Source organism: Vigna umbellata, chromosome 5 (assembly GCF_029865625.1).
Source record: "Vigna umbellata cultivar VRB3 chromosome 5, Vumbellata_1.0, whole genome shotgun sequence".
NCBI lineage: Eukaryota > Viridiplantae > Streptophyta > Magnoliopsida > Fabales > Fabaceae > Vigna > Vigna umbellata.
In genome coordinates this window covers 51,644,156-51,663,822 of record NC_142169.1, presented here as the reverse complement: position 1 = coordinate 51,663,822, position 19,667 = coordinate 51,644,156, and the positions used below count along the sequence as shown (strand labels likewise).

Sequence of the window (19,667 nt, the reverse complement as noted above, 5' to 3'; positions counted from 1 at the left end):
AATATTAATATTAATGATGGTTACTTGAATTTTCTTTTCACGACTCCCTCTTTTTTCTCTAATTATTAGAACAAAGAGACATTAATGAAAAAAAAAACATTATGTAATGGTTAAAATAGACTTTTTATGAAACTCTTAAACTTTTTTATATTTTCATTTTTTAATTATGATTTATATTGTAAGCTTTTAATTACGGAAACGTGTCAACTAATTTTAACAAATTATGGATATGAAGAGAATATTATGTGAAGAGTATTATATGATATGAAAATGATTTGTCATTCAAAACTAGGTGAACTATATATTAAGTTTTCTTTTGTAGTACTTCATAGTTGAAATGTTTTGTTTAGTGCTACTTGAATTTGAATTTCAATGTATATATTTGAAATATTTCGGGATTTAAATTTAGTTATATATGTATACGTGTTAGTTTAACGAGTGTACGTTTATTTAAATATAGTTATATATATATATATATATATATATATATATATATATATATATATATATATATATATATATATATATATTTTCCAAATATAGATAAATAAATACAAAAGGCATAAACTTGTGGTTGAAAAAAAATACGATTATTTACATACTAAATGAGTAGAGAAAACTAATATTAATAGTTTGAAAACCTATAGTATTTTACCGAAGTTGTGAAAAACAACCTCATGATAATTTTACAAATGTTCTGAAACATATGACATTTTACGAACGTTAAATAACTCACGATAGTTAAATATAGGGTTTTAAACTCATAAGATAACAAAGGTTAAACCTCCGTTAATATTAAATGATACAAAATCTTCATAAAAGTTAGTGTTTGTCGTGTAATTTAAAGTACCACAAAAAAAATTAAATTCGTCATTTTTAACTATAGATATTAATATTGTTTCTTACCAAAAATTGAGATAGTTTTTTAACCAGCGTTCATGAAACAATATTTTTTATATATATAATTAAAGTATAATATAAATATTTTAAATGTATAAAACAATGTTAAAAAGTGAAGTTGTTTTTACTGTAAAAGAATTGCTAAATTTAAAACAAATTGAAATCAAAGGCACACAATTTAAGTATTATTTATTTAAAAAGACACACAATTATATATATATATATATATATATATATATATATATATATATATATTTATTTATAAAATAAAAGAAATAGAGAAATTCTTAATTATTTAATTTTTATTTTTCTGGCTCTTTGGGGTTTTGTTTTGTGTTCAGTGTTGAACCACCTCAACAGAAGAGACATCAAACAACACAGACAACGCCACTTGTTTCCAATTACTGATTTAATGACTTCTCCGTTGGTGGCGGAGGGCGCCGCCGTGGCGGCGTGGCGGTCGGTGATGCTCCGGGTGCAGCAGGCGGCTGAGCGATCCAGCTCTAAACCGGACCGGGTCCGGGTCGTGGCGGTTTCCAAAACGAAACCCATCAGTCTGATTCGACAACTCTACGACGCGGGTCACCGATGCTTCGGCGAAAATTACGTCCAAGAAATCGTTGAAAAAGCTCCTCAGGTGTTAGAATAATTACTTCTTTTTTCAATTTTTAATTGATATTTAGGATTGAAATTATAAATGCTGCATTGTTTTGTTCCTTTGTGTTGTGAATAGAAAATTCTAATGATTAGGTTTGGGGGCATTCCTGCAGCTTCCACAAGACGTTGAGTGGCATTTCATTGGGCACTTGCAGAGCAACAAAGTCAAAACACTTTTGGGTAATTTTTTAAAAATTTTGTTTCTGAATTTACTTTAGTTTTATTGATGTAGAATGGTTTTCCTTCTTTGCTTTCACTGGGGTGGTAGGATTTGGATAGCAAGTGAGGCCTCTGATTGCTTTTGATTTCAATGTTGGTCATCATATCAAAGCTTCTACCTTGTTTTTTCAGAAGCACCATATTAGCAAACCATCTCCGTTGGGAGTATTTTACTAGGAGAGTTTAATTTCAACCATGGGTATGTAATGCTATGGATTCAAATATATAAGATAAAAAGCATTGTCATGTGTAGTGAATTTAAATGTAAGGAAATCGAATTAATTTCATTTTCTTTATCTATTTAATGATGTCATTCCTACAACACTCTTTGTTTAATTATGATTTTATTTTCAACGACCCTTTTTTCTTCGTGATAATTAATGAAGGACATTTTAGAAAAACAGAGTATTTTTAAATTGAAATTATGTTAATTGTCTTTTTGGATGAGTGTGAAATTATTTATTTTTGTTTATATTTGAGTCTAGAGGGAGTATGATGGATATTGTGAAAGTTAACAAACTTACTATTTACACTGAGTCAATACTGCTAGACTATGTTGATATAATACTTTCTTTTAAAATAAATTAGAGTTTAATAGGTAAGCTACGCCAACTAGTCAAAAGTTTTCTTTGACCCAAGTTTTAAGTTAGTTGTTATTAAAGTTAACAAGTTTATGATTAGATAACCTTGTGAAAAAGTTTCCACTCTCAATGCATATATTATTTATTGAAAAATATAACTGGGAGTATATTACCACTTCTCTAATTTATATAAAGAATGCTTTAGCAAGTTACACACCGCTAGAAGTGTTTGAAAAATCCTATGTTAGAACTTGTTCGCATACTTCTTTTAAAAATATTTGGTTCCGCTACGCGCTACCTTGATTTTCAATTTACAATTGATTTTAATTTTAGTTCCGAATACTATTTTTGGTTCCATTACATGATGATTATAATCCTTATATGCTATATTAACACACCATACCAATCTCATGGTATTGCAACAGCAACAAATGGTAGAGATGAAATAGGCACTAAATTTCAATGTAAAAGGGATTGAGTGGTGATGCCAGTTTAATTTTGCTATCTGAGCTGGGTACATAGTTGTTCTACATCTTTTAGGTTGGCTCTGTGATTGCTGAAAATGTTTCTATAATTGCATTATCTTGTTATAGCTTGTTCGTTTGTTCCTTTCTTCAGCACCTTATATTAGCTGAATCTTAACCTTGCATACTTTGTGTAGGTGGTGTTCCAAATCTGGCCATGTTTGAGAGTGTGGACAATCCGAAGGTAGAGATGTAAAATCAATGCTACTTGTGGCTCTTGGAGATATGAATTTTTTGCTAATTATTTTATTTTATGTACTAATAAAATTTGAATGAATCTAGATAAAAGTTGTTTTTATGCTGTGCTCAATTGTTAACTACTTTTCGCATTGCTGTTACTGTGGACAAGGTCTATTATGCTATACCAAGCAAATAGCTAGTTAAAATTTCAAATTGTGGTGTTGGTACAGCTAATTTTCTAATTAATACCATTAGCTATTTGACTAACCTTAAAGTGTTCTTGTAGATAGCAAATCATCTTGATCGTATGGTATCAACCCTTGGAAGAGATCCTCTGAAGATTTTGGTGCAAGTAAATACAAGTGGAGAAGAATGTAAGTTTGACTTACTCTAACTCTTTGTTACACTTTTTGGATCTTTTGAGGTTTCCCCTCTACCTTTGGATGTGAGGAAAATTCTTACTTGAGGTATTTGTGAATCCTTCATGTGTAGACTGTAACTTGTTTATTTGTGTTACTGACGTGTCTTCCCATACTGAGACTTCTTGATTTATCATTCATTTTATTTCTTTAATAACGTTACCCATGGAATTCCACAAATATAAAGAATATAAGTAATTCAAATATTTCCCCCTATCCCAGGTTTTCTTTTACTACATTCAACTTTTATTTATTCATTTCAGATAATGACACAGTAATGCTACTTAATCAGTCACTCCTAAGATAGTTTGATATCTGTTGGATTGGAGAATTTTAGCTATACCATCATTGTTTGTTAACCCAACGTATCAAATTCTTTGATTATGTATTGGCATTGTTTCAAATACTTTGGAGTGCACTGTTTGTCGTAACATAATGTTCTTATTTCTTACACATTTTAAATAAGTAATTTTTGTATGGATTCTTATGTTTTTGCAGCCAAATCTGGTGTTGATCCTTCTAATTGTGTTGAGCTTGCAAAACACGTGAAATTGAGCTGCCCAAACCTAGAGTTCTCTGGCTTAATGACAATAGGAATGGCAGACTATACCTCAACTCCACAGAACTTTCAGGTGACAGATTCTATTCTTATATTCTGAAGCATGTGTGGAGCACTCCTTGAAGTGATCCGTTTCTTGTTTGTCATAACTTTTCCATTTAGTAATTGTATTTCATTTATTGTCTTAATGTTGTTTTATTGAAATTTGATCAGCATTTTTACCATTATTTTGTTGCTTTTGTAGTAATGCTTTATGTGCCTTTTGTTCCAAATCCCTCTGTCTATTTACTAAGGTTTTCTCTTATGTGAAAAATCAGACCCTGTCAAATTGCAGAACTGAAGTATGCAAGGCACTTGAAATACCCGAGGAGCAATGTGAACTTTCAATGGGCATGTCTGGTGATTTTGAGTTAGCGGTATGGGTTATTGTCCTAAAGTTGTTTAGCAATTATAATTTTCTTGATGGTTGCATTGCATGATTGCACTTGTCAATGGGTTTCCTTTGTTTAATACTTGCCGTGATGACAGTGTACGAAGAATGCTAACACCGGATTTTCTAAAACATTTTTCATTATTGAATGGAATTCGGAAAGATTCCACTAAATCATAAATGAAGTTCATAAAATAATGGCGAGATCTACATTCTTACGTGAATTTAACCCAATAATTAAATCTTAAAAGAGTGTGTTAGCATTTTTCGTAGTTTTATAGATATGGTTATGATGATGACACTACCACATTTCTTTTTAATTAGTATTGGATGTAGTTTGTGAAGCATTTTGAAGATATTACTAGTTGATAGATACGTTACTATAGTCTTTGTTTGAACTACTTAAAGATTTCTCCACTAACTGTTCTTTTACTCTTAATCAATTGTATACATTGATAAATATTTTTGGCCTTTCCAGATTGAAATGGGTAGTACTAATGTGAGAATTGGGTCCACAATATTTGGACCGAGGGAGTATCCAAAGAAACAAGAATAGCTAGAAGATGATGTAATCTCTCTCTCTCTCTCTCTCTCTCTCTCTCTCTCTCTCTCTCTCTCTCTCTCTCTCTCTCTCATTCTATATATACAAACTGTGTATTAGCACACAGATGTTCTGAAGTGTATTGTATTTATTTACCTTTGTAATTGATGCGATGGAATTGGTAATAATAAAAGTTCATATTTAGTTTACATACCATAAAAACAATCATCATGCAAAATCTCCCAATTTTATTTTATTTTTTGTTTTTTTTACAGATTGCTTGTTTATGCTAATTAGAGAATGTGTGTACGTGAGAGCCGTGTGTATGTCTATATGAGAATGATTAACAGACATAATATTGTATGGTTGCAGCATACTATAATCATGTTTATGTCCTGCTTCAAATTTTAATTTGCTAGTAAAGAGTGATTCATCTCAATGATCTTGTCTCGAAACAAGTTCTTTTTCCTTTTTTGGTCTGTTGGAACATGGCTACTAATTATGTTTCGGAGATCAACTATGATTATATTTGTACATTGAATTTCACTATAGTAGAGGTTTTAAAGATCATGTTTTAATTTTTATATTAAATATATTATATACTTCTCTGAAGTTTAATTGGAATAGAGGCAGTGTAAAGGTTATTTTATGAAATCATTCAATTACGAATAATAGTATTCAATTACGAATATATTATATACTTCTCATCAACAATTTTTTGTAGAGATAAAACATGTGTGTCAACGAAATTTGCACTTCTAAAGAATGAAAAGAATATTGTAACGAGCTTCAAATTTTTTTGATATTGAACTTAGATTCTTTTAGTAAGCTTTATCAAGTCGTGATTTATGAATGTATTAACAAATATTTACTTGAGTTTAATGATCATAGAGTGAGCATTAAGCATATTTATAAGGGCATTCAATAACATATTTTTATGCAATTATTGTAAAACTTGATAAATGCTTCATCATAAAGACACAGAATGAATAATCTCTTACACATGTCCAAATTGTCATGCACACCTTTCCAGAAGATTGGTGCACAAGCCATCATATGATGAATCCTCAAAACTACCAAATGTCCTGAAAAGCTTGCTCTTATCAAAAAGGTCCAAATGGCCTCCTAAGCTACAATGATATTACACTCAAACATTCAAATCTATAAAAACATTTACAAAATTAATCACTACATATTGTCATATATCCTTTGATTTGTTGCACGATGACTTACATAAGTTGATTGTAAGAAATTCTCCAAACTTTCCCATTTCTACATATGTGAAACTCTAATATTCAAAAATGGTGCAACTAATTAGTGTAGCAAAACAACTCTAGTCGTACAAAAGATCTTCATGACCAAGACGTGTGTGTAATATAAGTCTGGCAACAAAGTTAAGACCTTGTTCTTTTGAGTGGATTTGAGGGAGTGAATTTGAGGGAATTTGAGAGGATTTGAAGATAATTTTTTTTTTGTTTATTTGAGTGAATTTGAAGGTAAATAAGAATAAATTTGGAAATAAATTTTTTTAATCTGTCATGTCAATAAAATTCTACACTAATTGTCATACATTTTATTTCCAAATTCACTCTTATTTATCTCCAAACTCACTCAGATAAACAACAAAAAAACTTATCTTCAAATCCTCTCAAATCCCCTCAAATCCACTCCCTCAAATCCACTCAAAAGAACATGGCCTAAATGTTGTTGTTCCTCAATTAATTATGAATAAAAATGCTTGGTGTGATAACGTGACTCATCTTGTTGTATGGTAAAAAATTTATCACTATATTTATTTTATCAGCAAAAGAGAAAATAGATATGTAAAAATGTAAATGATACCAGATATTCCTACAACATTATATTTATATATATTTGAACACAAATATATATATATTAAATTATTTTTATAAATATGCTTTCGTTTTATATTTAATAACATGTTTCTATAATTTTTTAACTCAATATATTTCTATTAAATATTAAAAAATATAGTTAGAAGGTAAGTGTAAATATAATGTTTTTCTTCATTTCATATTATTTTTTAAATTGAAAGTCAGAAGATATTCTTTTCTATTTTCCTCTTGTCAGATTATTTGCCAACTTTTGGACTCTAAAACCTCTCTTAAGACCCCCCACCCAGCTCAACACTGAGTACAGAGCATCGTGGTTTGTGTTCTTCCTTATCTCAATCAAACAATGTCGGCCCTTTCAATCCCATTCAAATTCTACTTCCCTCCAACCACTGCCACCTCCTTCCCTCCCTCCCAAACCAAACCCCATAACCTCACTTTCCAACGCAGAACAAGAACAACTACAAAAACGGCATGTACTGCTTCCGAGAACCCCAAGCAACGCCAAAACCCGAAGAAGAACCGGACAGAGGCCAAAACCGAAACCACAAGTGACGATGTCGAAAAGGGTATTGACCCTGCTGGCTTTCTCGCCAAACGTGGCATTTCCCACAAAGCGTTTGCCCTGTTCCTCCGTGAAAGGCATGAAATTTGGAAAATTTAAAATGAAAGTTGGGCCGTGTTTGGTGAAATTTTCTTTTGATTTTTCTGGGGTGTTTGGTTTTAGTGATTGTTATGGAAAATTAGATTTTTTAGTAGTGGGGTGAGGACACTCTTCACATGATATTACACCCACATTAGGCTCGTTTAGTATTAGGGATGGTAAAGTCAGTAGTTTTAATCATTAATGAAAAAAAGTGTTGATATTTCTGCACGTTCATGATTTGTTATGGTTGCGTTCGTGATATCAACTGTGAATTCTTTTCATGAAGAAATGAGGCTATGTTAGAGAAAAGTTGGTAGAGTGTTTTTAGGAATTGTAATGGACAACCCCGATTTCTGATACGCAAAATAAAAAAACGGAAGAATGATTGCTTTGAAAGGAAAAGTTTTTTTTATCTCTTCCAACTTACGTTCAAACATAGACTTAACTTCATTCTTCAATAGGACTTGCTCAGGTTAGAAAAAGTCAAATCCCTTCTTTGGAACAACTTGTTCAGGCTTCCTACAGAAAATTTGGGGAAGTTTGGTTTAAGTAAAGAGGGTCATTGAGACTAAGAATAGTATATGAAGTAAGGGCTAAGGTACTTATTTGTTAATAAAATGAGGGAAAACTGTCTCGTTTATTTTTGTTGTCCAAGTGAATGACATGAACATGTTGGACACTTTTTTGGCCTCTAGATGGATTGGAAATTTGATGCTTAGCATTATAAGATATAAGATGTTAATTGTTGGGTTTTGCAGGTATAAAGTATTGAAGGACATGAAAGATGAAATTTTGAAAAGGCACGAAAACTTCATGATTCTAGCCTCTGGGTTAGTTCCATTATAATGTGGCTTTAAGCTTGTAATTTGGTACTTCCTTTTGCATTTTTTGTTCTCTCAGCTATAAGCTGCATTATTCCATTTTAGCATCTTAACTTTTATCAATTCCATCTACCATAGTTTTGAAAAATAATGTGATGTATATTATGTTTCCTGTGTGTTCTTGAAATTTTCTGCCAAGGAATTATGATATTTGAAGTTGTTGTTAGTAAATTGGTATTGATTAATTTTACAAATCTGTACGTGCATTGATCCAGGTTTGAATTATTGGGAATGCATCGTCATCCAGAACCTCGTGTGGATTATATGGAATGGGCTCCAGGTTTGACATTATCCCCTATGTTTTATTTTGGGGTCTTTCCAGTTCTCAAAATTTTAATGTTGAATGCGTAGTTTAGTTTATCTTGTTTATTTTTCATCTACAATCATTTCTTAATGTGTCCATAGTTTCTTGGTTTTTAACGAGCAAGTAAATGCAGGGGCTCGCTATTGTGCAATTGTTGGTGACTTCAATGATTGGTCACCTACAGAAAATTGTGCAAGAGAGCATTACTTTGGTCATGATGATTATGGATATTGGTTTATCATTCTTCAAGATAAGCTGAGAGAGGGAGAAGAGCCAGATAAATACTATTTTCAAATGTATAACTACGTAGATGATTATGATAAAGGGGATAGTGGTGTAACTGTGGAAGAGCTCTTAAAGAAAGCAAATGAGGAGTACTGGGAACCAGGAGAAGACCGTTACTCAAATAATCGCTTTGAAGGGCCAGTTAAGTTATATGAGCAGATATTTGGTCCTAATGGACCTCAAACCATGGAAGACTTACCAGACATACCAGATCCAAAAACAAGATACAAAGAATGGGCAGCAGAGCATGGACCTTCCCGTACTGCTGCGATGGATAGTGGCAAGGAGTATGACATATATAATGTTATAGTTGATCCTGAATGGCACGAGAAAATTCGTGCACTGAAACCTCCTATAGCATACTGGTTTGAGACACGTAAAGGTAGGAAGGCTTGGATGAAAAAGTATAGTCCTGGCATTCCTCATGGTAGCAAGTACAGAGTCTACTTCAACACTCCTAATGGACCATTGGAGAGGGTACCTGCTTGGGCTACATATGTGCAGCCAGGTAAATATTATAAGGATTCTTGAAAGTTATTCAATCTTATATGGATTCTTATGGTTGTTTTTTACATAATAACTAAAATGCATCTTGGACTTGGAAGATATGTTCAGATCTTCCTTGACGTGGGCATATTTTATCTAGTGAGTATAAAATTTATACCTCATAACAACAAAAGCCTTGTCCCAGTCGGTGATCAAATTTATACCCTCTAAAGAAATTCATATATTATCACCATTTCCTTATTATTAACTTTATGTTAATTTTCTTATGTTATATAATACACCTTTTTCAATTAATGCCAATTTTGGGGTTTGAATAGAACTTAAAAACTATGAGTCTATGTTTTACGTTAAGTTCAGTTTTATGAAAAGCCATTAAATGCAGGATGCCATGCCCAAATACATAAAAAAGAAGAAAAAGGCATGATTGTCTGGGTTAGTTTGAACAAGCTTTTCTATATGTACTTACAGAGAGAAAAATAAGAAGAAAAATGAAATAAGCTTCTTCATAAGCTAAAATAATTGTATGCATAAGCTAATTTATATAAGTTCTCCCACATATGTTCCTAAATTTTTATTTGTAACCTTTTTTTTTTCTTATAGTTTTTCCTTAAAGTGCTTATGGAAAAATTTGTCTGGACTCTTGGTCACTTTCTTTTTGGAGGATGGAGATGGGGGTCCTTTGATTTCTGTTATCAATAATGCTGATTTAATGCATTGCAGAGGTTGATGGGAAACAAGCTTATGCAATTCACTGGGAACCACCCCCTGAGCAAGCATACAAGTGGAAAAATAAAAGTCCCAAAGTACCAAAATCCCTGCGGATATATGAAGCTCATGTTGGAATTAGTGGTTCTGAACCCAAAATATCCTCTTTCAATGATTTCACAGACAAGGTTTTCCCCCATTTCTTTTGGTTGGAATTTATAATTATTCCATTATGCATATCTTCAATGTCTATATTTGTAATTGGTTCTGTTGATTTTTTATTGTTGCAAAATTCTCAATAAACGATGCAGGTTCTACCTTACATTAAGGAAGCTGGATACAATACCATCCAGCTGATTGGAATTGTTGAACATAAGGATTATTTTACTGTTGGTTACAGAGTAAGTTCATGCTGTAATTCTTACTTCTCATGGTAATTATACAGTGATTAAGATTCTTTTGAAGTTTTTCAAGTTAGTGTTGTGGATATTTAGTGTCATGGATTCATACCTGCATGCGACACTTCTATTCTAGGTTAACTACTTTTGAATTAGGAGTGTTTGACATATTACATTTTATGTTAATTAGGGAAACATGTCCCTATGTTAATTATGTTATTTTGACACATTCATTTGTATTTGGGGCCCTATTCTCTTTATTATAAAATACATTACCCTATGTGTATTTTCTACACAAGGGAGATTAACCCTAGACCTAGTTCTTCACTATATTCAACAAGGAGAATATAGAGAATTACCTAATAAATCTATGAAGATAAGTGCTATTGAATAGGCTTATTTGTATTTTGGTCCCTAATTTTTTTTACCCAATTTTGATCGTTTAATTTTAATTCTATTACTTAATACATGACACAATGAAATTGGAACTTAACGTGTGATACTGGTGAGTTCTTTACAGGATGGAAAAACGTAGCAACTTAGAGAGTTGTTATTAAATGTAAGTTGATAGTGATTTAGTATAATTTTAAAACTAAAATTTGAACAGAGCTATGGAAAATTAAAATTCAAGGGACCAAAGTTATGGATAATAAATAATTAAGGGACTAAAATGGTTGAAAAATAATTTTAGGAATCAAATTTGCAGTTTTGTAAAATAGAGATCAAAACTACAATTAAGTCTATAAAACATTGATATACGACAAAGTTGTTAGCAATTGATACCAATTTGACAAACCAGATTGTAGTTACTTATGTGTCCGAATTGTGCAAAAGGCATACATGCTTTATTTTAAGTCTTGACACTGACACAAACTATGTGCACACCTCGTACATGCTGCTTATAAGTTTTGTTAGAATTTTATTACCACTCTGATCTTTAGTGACATGCTCAAACATTGATTCGATGGTGCAGGTTACAAATTATTTTGCTGTTAGTAGCCGATATGGTACTCCTGAGGACTTCAAGCGATTAGTTGATGAGGCCCATGGTAAGCATTTTTATGCAGTACTGATTTTATTTTTATTGCTTGAACTGACCATATTGACAGTTACAGCTCTTAAGGTATTGGATAAGTTCTTTGCTCTTAGAAGTGTGTTTTGGCCATTCTGAGAAAACGAAACTTTAGTGAACTGAAATTTGATAACATGCTGATCTAAGTTGATATGTCCTTTGAATTCAGTTATGTCTGTTTTTTATTTTGTGGATAAAACAATAGTTCACTTTGAAGGGGGAGAACACAAATGCAGGTGGATCAGTAATCCTCCTTAATTTAAGAAGAAAATAAAAAGAGGAAAGAAAGAAAATATTAACTCAAGGATTGCCCTTTCCTTGATAAGTCCAACCTAGCAAAATCCTTGAAGTTGTTGGTATAGAAATGTGTTGATGTTTATATGGAATTTAGAAAGCTTGAGAAACAGAATATTTAGAGAATGAAAATGCTTTATATTTTAGTCAAATGCATGTATTACATAGCTTATGCGAGATTTGCTCATTAGCCTCTTAATATAGACTTAGTAGAGACTGTTTCCTAGGCTAATATTAAATGAGTGAAACTTCGTTGACACTAATACCAATGAACACTAAATGCATTTTAACATGAGATACTTTAGCATACTATTCTTTAATGCATTTACTATATGATTTCCCACGGTTTAAAATCCTGGAATCATGCTCCTGTGAAGTGCAATAAAATCCTTTGTGAAATAGAACAATATCAGGCATTTTTAACATCGTATACACCCCCAAAACCTTTATATTGAGTATAGTTTAATCTTAATTGTTAACATCAAAATTTGGAGATAGAAAGAGCATGATAAGTTATACCAGTTTAATTATTTGCCTTCAATACTGTTGGAGATCTCATATCGACTGGAGACAAGACAAACCATAAAAGGATAACCTTCACTTGAGCACATGAGGCTAACTGCATATTTGTCTAAATTAAAAGAAGACAAGAAACAAAAGCAACTTAAACCATAAATGGTAACTGCACTAGTATATATGTTTCCTGATTTTGCAGTAAAGGCTATAAATAGAAAAAATGTATAATATAAAACGACAAAAGTCTCTTTTTTGTGTTTGTTGTGCAAGAGACTATTTTGCTAACTCTACCTTTAACTGCACAGGACTAGGGCTGCTCGTCTTCTTAGAAATTGTCCATTCATATGCAGCAGCAGATGAGATGGTCGGATTATCAATGTTTGATGGATCAAATGACTGTTTTTTTCGTACTGGTACCTGTTCTTACTGTTGAAATCTCTTCATTTAGTCACATGCAAGTTTTTCCCTTGTCATCCTATGTTATATGAGGAATGGTGCTTCCTCTATTATATGATGTCAATTATTGATATAATAAATTTCATCTCTTCTTTTTAAATTCTCTTACATGACTACAGTACACATGTTAAAAGAGTAGCCATGTTGTTTGCACAAACCTTTTTTGTTGTCAGATGAGATAGTTTTATATGTTTCCTGTGTATGATATTTTCTTTTGGTTCCTTATTAAAAGAGGACATTGTATTGTTTTTTCCTACTCAGCTTTACCATCATTTCATTACCTGTAAATACCACTTTTGATTTCACCTTTCATTGTTGAATAGGAAAACGAGGGCAACACAAATTTTGGGGAACCAGAATGTTCAAATATGGCGACCCTGATGTTTTGCATTTCCTTGTATCAAACTTGAACTGGTATATGCAATTGCGAAGTCAGTTTTGTAGATTACACTTGTAGTTTTTTCTTTAAGCCATTGTCTTTTCTACCTGATTGATTTATTAGTTAATTATTTTATACAGAACCTGATTTATTTTATTATTCTTTTTTGTTTATTAGTTTTTATTGCTTCATCATTTGACATATGCTAAATTACTCATGAACTGATATTTGAACAGGTGGATTGTAGAGTATCAAATTGATGGTTTTCAGTTCCATTCAGTTTCATCGATGTTGTACACTCACAATGGTTTTGCTTCCTTTACTGGAGACTTGGAGGAGTAAGGCCTTTTCAAACTTTATTGCTTGTTATGGATAAATATACCTGAGTTCAGTAGTTTCTTACAAAGCTATTTTAGTTCCAAGACGTTGCCTGAATCCAAAGCTGTTTCTGAAGGCATTTATATTATTGTATTTTTATTCTTTAAAGTTTCTTGTATGGTTGTTTGTTTCTCCTCGTCATACAACTTGACATTTGCAGAATGTCAAGTCAACTGATTTCTATTACTCAGATTGGTTTTTAAATAGGATAAGTAATGACATTAAAAATTGTATTATTGATTCCAAACTGTTAGTTTCATTCAGGTATTGCAACCAATATGTTGACAAGGATGCGCTAGTATATCTTATCCTTGCCAATGAGATACTGCATTATCTTCACCCGAATATTGTCACAATAGCCGAAGATGTAAGTATTTATGTTCTTTTCATTTACTTAGAATTTTAGATGCTTTTGCATACCTATGCACATCACAATTCTTAAGAGTGAAAAAAAAGTAGTCATTTATTGTGAATTGGTCAAATGCAAATAGAGTGACTAGAAGGCATGAAGGAAGACTAAACTGAACTTTTGGAGTAATCAGTTAAAGAGACTTTACTCTAAATGGGTTTGCAAAAGCATATGTAATTCATATCATTAAATCTATGTTTTTGGCCCCACCTAGTTCTGAGAAGGCTTACTTCTCAGATTAAAAAGGTTTATAAAGTAGGCTAACCTGTTAAAAAGATGAACATTTGTCATGATTCAAAAAGATTAACATTTTTCTCTGGGATGGAGCTTGGGGTACTGAAAATGTGCTTTGTTAATTATTTAATGCATCTTCTTAAGGTGTACATGATGATTTGCATTTATTCATTGATCTCCTCTTGTTTCTTTATTGATATGCATTTGTTCCTCTAGTTTCCTGTTCCTGCAAGTTTTGTTGTGCATATTTTTGAAAGCTAAGCAGTCATTATCCTGAGATCATCACATTGCTTTTGTATAATATAATATAATGTTTGTATAATATAATATAATGTTTGTATCCATTATTGCTCAGGCAACATTTTATCCGGGATTATGTGAGCCAACTTCTCAAGGTGGATTAGGATTTGATTACTATGTCAACCTTTCCGTGTCTGATATGTGGTCAACTTTTCTTGAGAGTGTACCTGATCATGAATGGAATATGACTAAGGTATACTTGAGTATAATTTATCATTCCTTCATCAAATGAAATGTTTTGGTTGGTCCTGTTCTTTATTAAATTCTATAATTTCGTGGTCGTTACTTCTATTGTTGTAGATTGTTAACACATTAGTTTCCAATAGAGAATATGCTGATAAAATGCTTATGTACGCTGAAAATCACAACCAGGTAACTCACATTTTCAATTTCTAGAACCATGAACTTTATTTCTTTGTATTGTTTTAAATCTAATTTTTTTCTCGCTGCCAGTCCATATCTGGAAGGCGATCATTTGCAGAAATATTGTTCGGTGAAATAGATGAGAATTCACATCACTATAAGGAATCTTTATCGAGGGGATCTTCACTCCATAAAGTATGCTGTTGCCTATCCTCTAAATTTACTATTTCGAAGTGTAAACAAGGATTTTGACATTCAGAGTAAAATTTTGTTTCTGACCTGTTTGTTAGAAAAAGGGTAACTATGCAGGAGGTTTAGCATGAATAATTCTGTGGGTTCTGCTTCTGACTTTGTTTTCAAAATTTCTGTCCTTTTCTATATTAAAAGTGACATTTTTCTGGTAGATATGTATCATGTGGGGTGACTTTTCCTATAACTCTTATCATTCTTTATCTTTATTAATTTTCTTGACTTTTGGCTAGATGATCAGATTGATCACATTAACAATTGGTGGTCGTGCTTATTTGAACTTCATGGGTAATGAATTTGGGCATCCAAAGGTGAGAATCACTCGTTAGATATGGACATCTACAACTTGTTTTGGAGCATGATAATATATTGATGTTTTTCCTTCGCCAGAGAGTTGAATTTCCATCATCAAGCAACAACAACTCATATCTGCTTGCTAATCGATGTTGGGATCTTTTGGCCAAAGATGGAGTTCACTGTGATTTATTTTCTTTTGATAAGGTAATCTAATAATCTCTTGCCGTTAAAGTGTTCTTGGAAGGTAATTGGAATATTAAATTGTTCTAATCTGAACTGTATCAATATGAATGGTGTTTTAGAGTTTGCAAATAATTTTTTATTCATAAACAGTATAAGTGTTGTGTTTTATGCACTGTTCCAAAAGGAAAATGTCCCACATGAGCTTGAGGTATCAGATTGGACACTGTAGGCACAACACAATCTGCGGATTTCTTCTCCCCCTCCTTGAACGTGCGATAATGGGTTCTCAAGATCTTTCTACCACCACTTTTATTTGTTTATTTATTTTCATTAACATTTTTATTTTTGTATCTTTATTCGATGGATTTTACTAATGTGACTGTTAACTTATCTCGTCTAATATTATGGCTTACTTATTAATGCTAAGCAATGAAATTACTTGTCCCCTTTTTCCAGGACATGATGAAGCTGGATGAAAATCAGAGAGTGCTCTCACGAGGCTTTCCAAACATTCACCATGTGAATGATAGTTCAATGGTATATTGAATTTTTTTCATTGCTTTCCCTTTAGGATAACTAGTGACTAATTTTCATCTTCATTACTTTCTAGCATGTTCAGTGACAATTCAATGGTATATGTTCTTGTCTTCATTTGTGTAATGGCATCAAGCATGTTTTCTTCTGTTTATATATGCCAATGGCATATTTGTGCTATATACATTTATGTTTTCATGCGAACTTGAATCAGTTAATAATGTATGTACTAAAGTATTCGCTACCATTATTTGCAGGTCATATCTTACATCAGAGGTCCTCTTGTCTTTATTTTCAATTTCCATCCAACGGAGTCCTATGACAGTTATAGCATAGGTGTAGAAGAAGCTGGGGAGTATCAAGTAAGTTTTGTGAAATTGGTAAACTAGTGTTGTTTTTGTTTTGTTTTTATCCATGCACTGCTATCTTTGCATATTTTAATCTGTCTGTAGGCCAAACTTCTTAATCATTTTAATCAGGCCTTCTGAAGGGAGAACTAATTTTAGTTGGCACTTTTTGATGGTGCAGATTATTATGAACACAGATGAAATAAAGTATGGCGGTCAAGGAAAACTTAAAGAGAATCAATATTTATTCAAAACTATCAGCAAAAGGTACTCATGCTTTTTCATCTTTTCTCCTTTATAAAGATAACTATCTTTAATGTGTGCAACCAATTTGTTGACTATTGACAGAGTTGATGGCCTTCGAAACTGCTTAGAAGTGTCACTACCCAGCAGAACTGCTCAGGTTGATAATTTAGTTGTTAAATTTTAGTTTATTCCCAAGGACCATTTACTTATCATAGTTATGCAACCAAATAATTGAAATATATCTAATGTGAAGTCATTTTTCTAAGTTCTCATTAGTCACTACTACATGATCTCTGTTAAGAAGTGGACTCTTTAAGTCTAACTCAACTCCACAAAACCGGCTTGTAGGGTAAGGTTTGCATGTACATATATATTATAAACTGGCCTAATCTCTAGTGGACGTGGATCTTCCAACAGTTTCAAATGACTATCACCAATAAGAAAAAAGAAGAGAGAAACTTATCACATATGATATATTGTTCAACTCTATCCTTTTGGTTTTAGTTATTGTTCTCTTTTGATGTGTGGATTCATACCATCACCTTTTTAAAATTTCAGTTCGGTATCCTCTCAAATGTCTGAGGAATATTATGAGGAATGAATTTTCTTACAATCTTAGCATATAATATTCCCTTGAAATTTTCAGCCCTTTTTAATGGGGCATTAAACTAACCCTTGGTGTAATGTTTCCCCTACAACATGGCCACAATTGTGATCCCAAAAGTCTAGTCATTTCATCTGTATATAGATATGGTTCAAACTGTCGTGATTTCTGAAACGGGATATAATAGGGCATTAATTAGATTTTAAGATCTTACAGGGGTAATATGTTGAAGTAAAGAATGAAACATAACCGTGTTGCTTAGATAATAGAACCATATCTACCTTTCAGCACTGAATTTCGTTATATGCAACAAAAGAACACTTTTTTTTTGTTCAAATATGATCAAATTGTAACTACGTTTACTTCATTTAATGTTATTTTTTTCCGCAGTACTCTAACTTTAATTAATGGCATTAGCTGTAGTGCTTTTTCTTTCATGAGAAGGTCATTCAGGAAGAACATTAGGAAATTGCTAAAATTTAATGAAGTTCACTGATTTCCATAGTGTATGTGAACTTAGTCTTTTGTGGGTTAAATATGTTTTTAGTCCCTAAACTATTGACCGTTTCTGGTTTTCGTCCCTCTTCCAAAGTAAGGTACAATTTAGTCCTCAATCTTTAAAAAACGTTCGTTTTAGTCGAAAAAACGAAATATTTGAAGACTAAAACGAGGACTAAAAACAAAATTTTGAGGACTAAAACGAACGTTTTTCTAAAGAATGAGGACCAAATTGTACCTTACTTTGGAAGAGGGACGAAAACCAGAAACGGCCAATAGTTTAGGGACTAAAAACATATTTAACCCGTCTTTTGTTGCTTATAAATGAAAACGGAGGTACTACTATAGTACTCCTATTAGGATTACTCATTGCAATATATTACAAACCTGCAATCAGATTCTCAGTGTGGTGCAGGGCCAGCTCAACAATGTGTAAGATCTAAAACAAACTTTAGTAGTAACTTTTTTAGATATAAATGAGGGAGCCGTGTGTTTGGTATTTTGGCCAACACATGACTTTTTTTGCTTTATAAAAACTAATAGCAAATAATTACTTTTGTTGGACCTAAAGCTTAACTTTGGTAGCTTTATCCTTGAGCATGAATATGCATATCTTTGTATTAATCACCTGTGTTTGAAACTTGACAGTACTGAGCATAAGGACTTTCTATCTTTTCAGGTTTACAAGTTAAGGCGGATTTTGAGAATATAAAAACACTGCATCTGTGGAATAACTTTCAGTCAGATTTTCTGACATTCTACCATGGAATGTTCTTTGGTTTGTTTATCAACATAAGAAAAGTATAAGATTAAATATGACCCTTTTAGCATATATGTACTTCAACATGAAGATGAAGATGTCAATTGAAGGGTTAATGGTTAATCTCTCTAAGGTTAACATAGCTGGTTTGTGGATTATACTACAATCCATGGGAAAGCTTTCAGGCAATGGATCCTAAGTTTATAAAGATGCAAGATGTTGCAAAGTTGAAATATGACACTTCATGTTATGATGACATAAACCTAGGATCATGCTTGTAAACCATACTGATTCATGTACCACAAATGTGCTAGGTTCTGTGTAGAGTTACTTGAGGATTATGAGGTGGTTTTCAAAAGGAGGAATTTGTAATAGGATTTTTTCAAACATTATATTCCTAAAGGAAAGGATAGTGATTGTACAGTGCAGTAACTAAAGCCATTAGTTGCATAAGGGCTGAATTTTTGGTTTTTTTTTTACCTCAAATTACAGTTATATCTTAATTGTCTGTGTAGTTCAGTCTCCTCGTATCATAGAAAGATGTGAATTTCCTGATTATAACATTCATAGACAAAAAAAGAAGTGTTTGCATTTGTTTCAAATTGCTAGCATAGTGTTCATATTTTCTTAATTTGTTACAAAAAAGAATGTGTCACATCTTGTTATTGCTAAGTTGCTTCTACAGTTTAGAGTTGGAGAATACTTTAACATCACAAAAACTTTTTAACAGAACTAGTGGAAGAAAACTAAAGGGTGGAAATAATTTTCCATACACATGTACATAAATTCAGCAATATAATCGTTTGGAATTATAGATGTTCAAAATTAGTTCACTTTACAAACATCAATGTCAAATAAACATATACATTACTGTATCAAAATCATTCATATCTTATAACAAATATCATTTACATTTTTATTCTATATAACCAATACCACAAATCACTATTAAATCACTT

The 19,667-nt window shown here is 32.0% G+C and overlaps 2 protein-coding genes across 3 annotated transcripts; both read left to right on the top strand.

The window, feature by feature from the left end:
* The first annotated feature begins 1,226 nt into the window (after nucleotides 1-1,226).
* On the top strand, nucleotides 1,227-5,221 carry LOC124838084 (uncharacterized). Its single transcript, XM_088114822.1, has 7 exons — nucleotides 1,227-1,537; nucleotides 1,671-1,737; nucleotides 3,019-3,065; nucleotides 3,348-3,435; nucleotides 3,979-4,112; nucleotides 4,357-4,455; nucleotides 4,948-5,221. Exons 1-7 carry the CDS (start codon nucleotides 1,313-1,315, stop codon nucleotides 5,023-5,025), a joined length of 738 nt encoding a protein of 245 aa, XP_087970948.1. The 5' UTR covers nucleotides 1,227-1,312; the 3' UTR covers nucleotides 5,026-5,221.
* A 1,904-nt stretch (nucleotides 5,222-7,125) lies between these two features.
* EMB2729 (Alpha amylase family protein) lies at nucleotides 7,126-19,222 on the top strand. Of its 2 annotated transcripts, none has more exons than XM_047313598.2 (21): nucleotides 7,126-7,505; nucleotides 8,268-8,339; nucleotides 8,606-8,670; nucleotides 8,828-9,487; nucleotides 10,207-10,379; nucleotides 10,503-10,592; nucleotides 11,563-11,638; nucleotides 12,777-12,884; nucleotides 13,251-13,341; nucleotides 13,543-13,644; nucleotides 13,949-14,051; nucleotides 14,683-14,820; nucleotides 14,928-14,999; nucleotides 15,081-15,185; nucleotides 15,473-15,550; nucleotides 15,630-15,740; nucleotides 16,176-16,256; nucleotides 16,511-16,615; nucleotides 16,782-16,867; nucleotides 16,949-17,003; nucleotides 18,628-19,222. In XM_047313598.2, the coding sequence occupies exons 1-21, from the start codon at nucleotides 7,210-7,212 to the stop codon at nucleotides 18,658-18,660; spliced, it is 2,700 nt and encodes an 899-aa protein (XP_047169554.1). In that variant the 5' UTR covers nucleotides 7,126-7,209; the 3' UTR covers nucleotides 18,661-19,222. The 2 variants fall into 2 exon arrangements, with proteins under 2 accessions (XP_047169554.1, XP_087947504.1); XM_088091378.1 differs by having other exon boundaries at nucleotides 7,307-7,432.
* The last annotated feature ends 445 nt before the right edge of the window (nucleotides 19,223-19,667 follow it).